The sequence below is a fragment of the Lepus europaeus genome, chromosome 22 (genome assembly GCF_033115175.1).
Source record: "Lepus europaeus isolate LE1 chromosome 22, mLepTim1.pri, whole genome shotgun sequence".
In the NCBI taxonomy this organism is placed as follows: domain Eukaryota; kingdom Metazoa; phylum Chordata; class Mammalia; order Lagomorpha; family Leporidae; genus Lepus; species Lepus europaeus.
In genome coordinates, this window is record NC_084848.1 from 30,149,818 (window position 1) to 30,152,540 (window position 2,723).

A 2,723-nucleotide genomic window follows, 5' to 3' on the forward strand; every position below is an offset into this window, starting at 1 on the left:
GGCCCAGCCGCTGGGATGTGTCACTCTATGCTCTACTTCTATGAGGTCACCCCTTCTGTGATCCCTGCACAAGTGAGATCACCCAGCATTTGTCTTTCCGTGAGAGCCACCCACCTGACACCTCCATCAGCTCCCCAAGGTGCACACAGGGACCCACACATCACACGGGACCAAAGCCACGCTCAAAGGTGAATTTTATTCATGAGCAGCATTTGCAAATGCTCAAGAAAAGAAAAATGTTCAGTCAGCTCGGCCTGCAGATTGCTCCTGGTGACTGGGGCCGAGCGAGGCTACTTGGGGACCACTCTGCCGCCGCGGAGGCCAGGGCCGCTCCCTCGGGATGGCAGGATGCAGCACGCCCTCAGCAGGAAGCGGAGGATCCTCCTGCCGACCCCGCGCCGGCCCTGCCTCTTGTCCTGGGTGCTGGCTGTGGTGTCAGCGGTGGCTGTGGTCCTAGTCCCATCGGGCTCACGGGCTGCTGAGGTGGCTTCTGGCTCTGCGAGGTTCCCACGGTTCCCAGCACTGGGGCTGGTGGACAACGCCTTGGAGGCTGGCTCAGGGGCTGCACTGGGAGCTGGGCTCCACTCCTGCTGTGGCTGGCCTGGTAGCAGAGAGTCAAGAGTGGGGTCACCATGGTGGTTTGGGCTCAGCTCCTGGAGGCCCCGATGCAGGGGGAGGGCAAGACTCACTGGGGGTCTCGGAGGAGTCGGGGGCTGCGCTGGGAGCAGGGCTCTCGGCACTGGGGCTGGATGACGACGCCGTGGAGGCTGCCTCAGGGGCGGCGCTGGGAGCTGGGCTCCACTCCTGCTGTGGCTGGCCTGGTAGGAGAGAGTCAAGAATGGGGTCACCTCCGGAGGCCTTGGGCTCAGCTCCTGAAGGCCCCGAGGTAGCAGGTGTGGGAGGGAGAGGACAAGACTCACTGGAGGCTTTGGAGGAGTCAGGGGCTGTGCTGGCTGCTGGGCTCCACTCCTGCTGGGGCTGGCCTGGTAGGAGAGTCAATTAGGGGTCACCTTGGGGGCCTTGGCCTAAGCTCCTGGAGCCCCCGAGTCAGCAGGGGCTGGGAAGCAGAGGATAATACTCACTGGAGGCCTTGGAGGAGTCGCTTTGTGCGGAGGAAACGTCGACGGCCATGCTGTCACAGGACACTGACATCAGAGACAAGCCGGCGTCCTCTCTGGGGTGGCGCTCGCCGCTCTGCGAGGACTTGGGCTGGGACGCGGGGCCGTGGGGCTGAGGGCCTGGTGGTCCCTCGGTCCCTGTGCCTGGAAGCAGGCCGAGGCCCTCCAGGTAGTCCCTGGCCTCTGGGTCCCGGGGAACGCCCAGGGGCTGCAGCAGGGTGACCGCGTCCTCCTTGTCCTCCTGGGTGGCTTCTTGGTCGGGGCTGAACCACCAGTGGGTCCTGGCGTCCTCCGCACTGGGCCTCCCCAAGGCGTCGACGGTGAGCAGCCACGCCAGCAGCTCCTGCAGGGCCGAGCTGACAGCACGCGGCAACACATAGCAGCCGCACAGCACCCTGTCCTGCAGCTTGTCCGTGTCCTTGCCGTGGAAGGGCAGCGTGGCATCCAGCATGGCAAACAGCACCACCCCCAGGCTCCACACGTCAGCCTGAAATGGGTCGTAGGCCTCCCCGAGGAACACCTCGGGGGCGCAGTACTCGGGGGTCCCCCAGAAGCCCCTTACCAGCGTGCCCTGCTCCAGCCACAGGCTCAGCCCGAAGTCCGCCAGCTTGATGTGGAGGTGCGCGTCCAGCAGCAGGTTGCCCAGCTTGAGGTCCCGGTGCGCCACGCGCTGGCCATGGCAGTAGCTCACGGCGGCCAGCGCCTGGCCGAACAGGGCCCTGGCCTCGTCCTCGGCCAGGCCGCCCTGCTCAAAGACGTAGCTCTGGAGCGAGCCCCTGGTCGCCAGCTCCATGACCAGGAACAGGTGCTTCCCGGCGTGCCGCTCCTCCAGCAGCCGCACGATGTTGTCGTGCCGCAGGCTCCTCAGGATGGCCGCTTCCCCCTGCGCGGACAGCGGGCTGCTGGGAGAGCCGTCTCGCAGGAGGATCTTCACGGCCACGTACTTGCCAGACGCCAGGTGCCGGGCCAGCTTCACCAGGCCATAGCCGCCCCGGCCAATCACCTCCACAAAGCGGAACCCATCCAGAGGAGGATGGAAGTCCAAGGGGCCTTCCATGTGGCGGGCACCTAACTACGCTCTCTCGACTCCCTAACAAGCTCGACACACGCTAGCTAACCACCTCACTGCACTACCTACAACACAAAGGGACCACGGGGTCTGACTACCCGGCTGACTAAGACACAGCACCAGCTACTCTCACTACTCTAGAGGCCAAGCCCCAAGACTATCTCAAAAAAACAGAAAACAACAAACAGGAAAAGCCACTAAATACTCTACTGCTGATACTTCGGAGCGGCTAGCTGACTAGAGTGGGGGAAGCACAAAGAAAGAAAACTGCAACAAAAGGCCAAATGGGCAAAACAACAACGAGGAGGAAAACAACAAACTAAACAAAATGGGAAAAAGCAAAAACCAAACAGACCCAGAAACAAACAACCAAGAAAAAGCACAAGCAACACCAACGAGCGCAAACGCTAGTTAGATGGGTCCTAGTTACACAGATCACAAAAGAGTGCTCTCTGGGTAAGGCGGACGAAACTCCAGGCCCCACAGCGCCTATATATACTTTTTGGGGGCTCACCTCTCATAGTGGCGCCTTATGA

The 2,723-nt window shown here is 62.2% G+C and overlaps 1 protein-coding gene across 1 annotated transcript; it reads right to left on the minus strand.

Moving 5' to 3' along the window:
- Positions 1-290: 290 nt before the first annotated feature.
- Positions 291-2,175, minus strand: LOC133751430 (serine/threonine-protein kinase MARK2-like). The gene is made up of 3 exons (XM_062181478.1): positions 1,083-2,175; positions 690-983; positions 291-601 (listed from the first exon to the last, which is right to left on the minus strand). The coding sequence occupies exons 1-3, from the start codon at positions 2,173-2,175 to the stop codon at positions 291-293; spliced, it is 1,698 nt and encodes a 565-aa protein (XP_062037462.1).
- Positions 2,176-2,723: the final 548 nt, after the last annotated feature.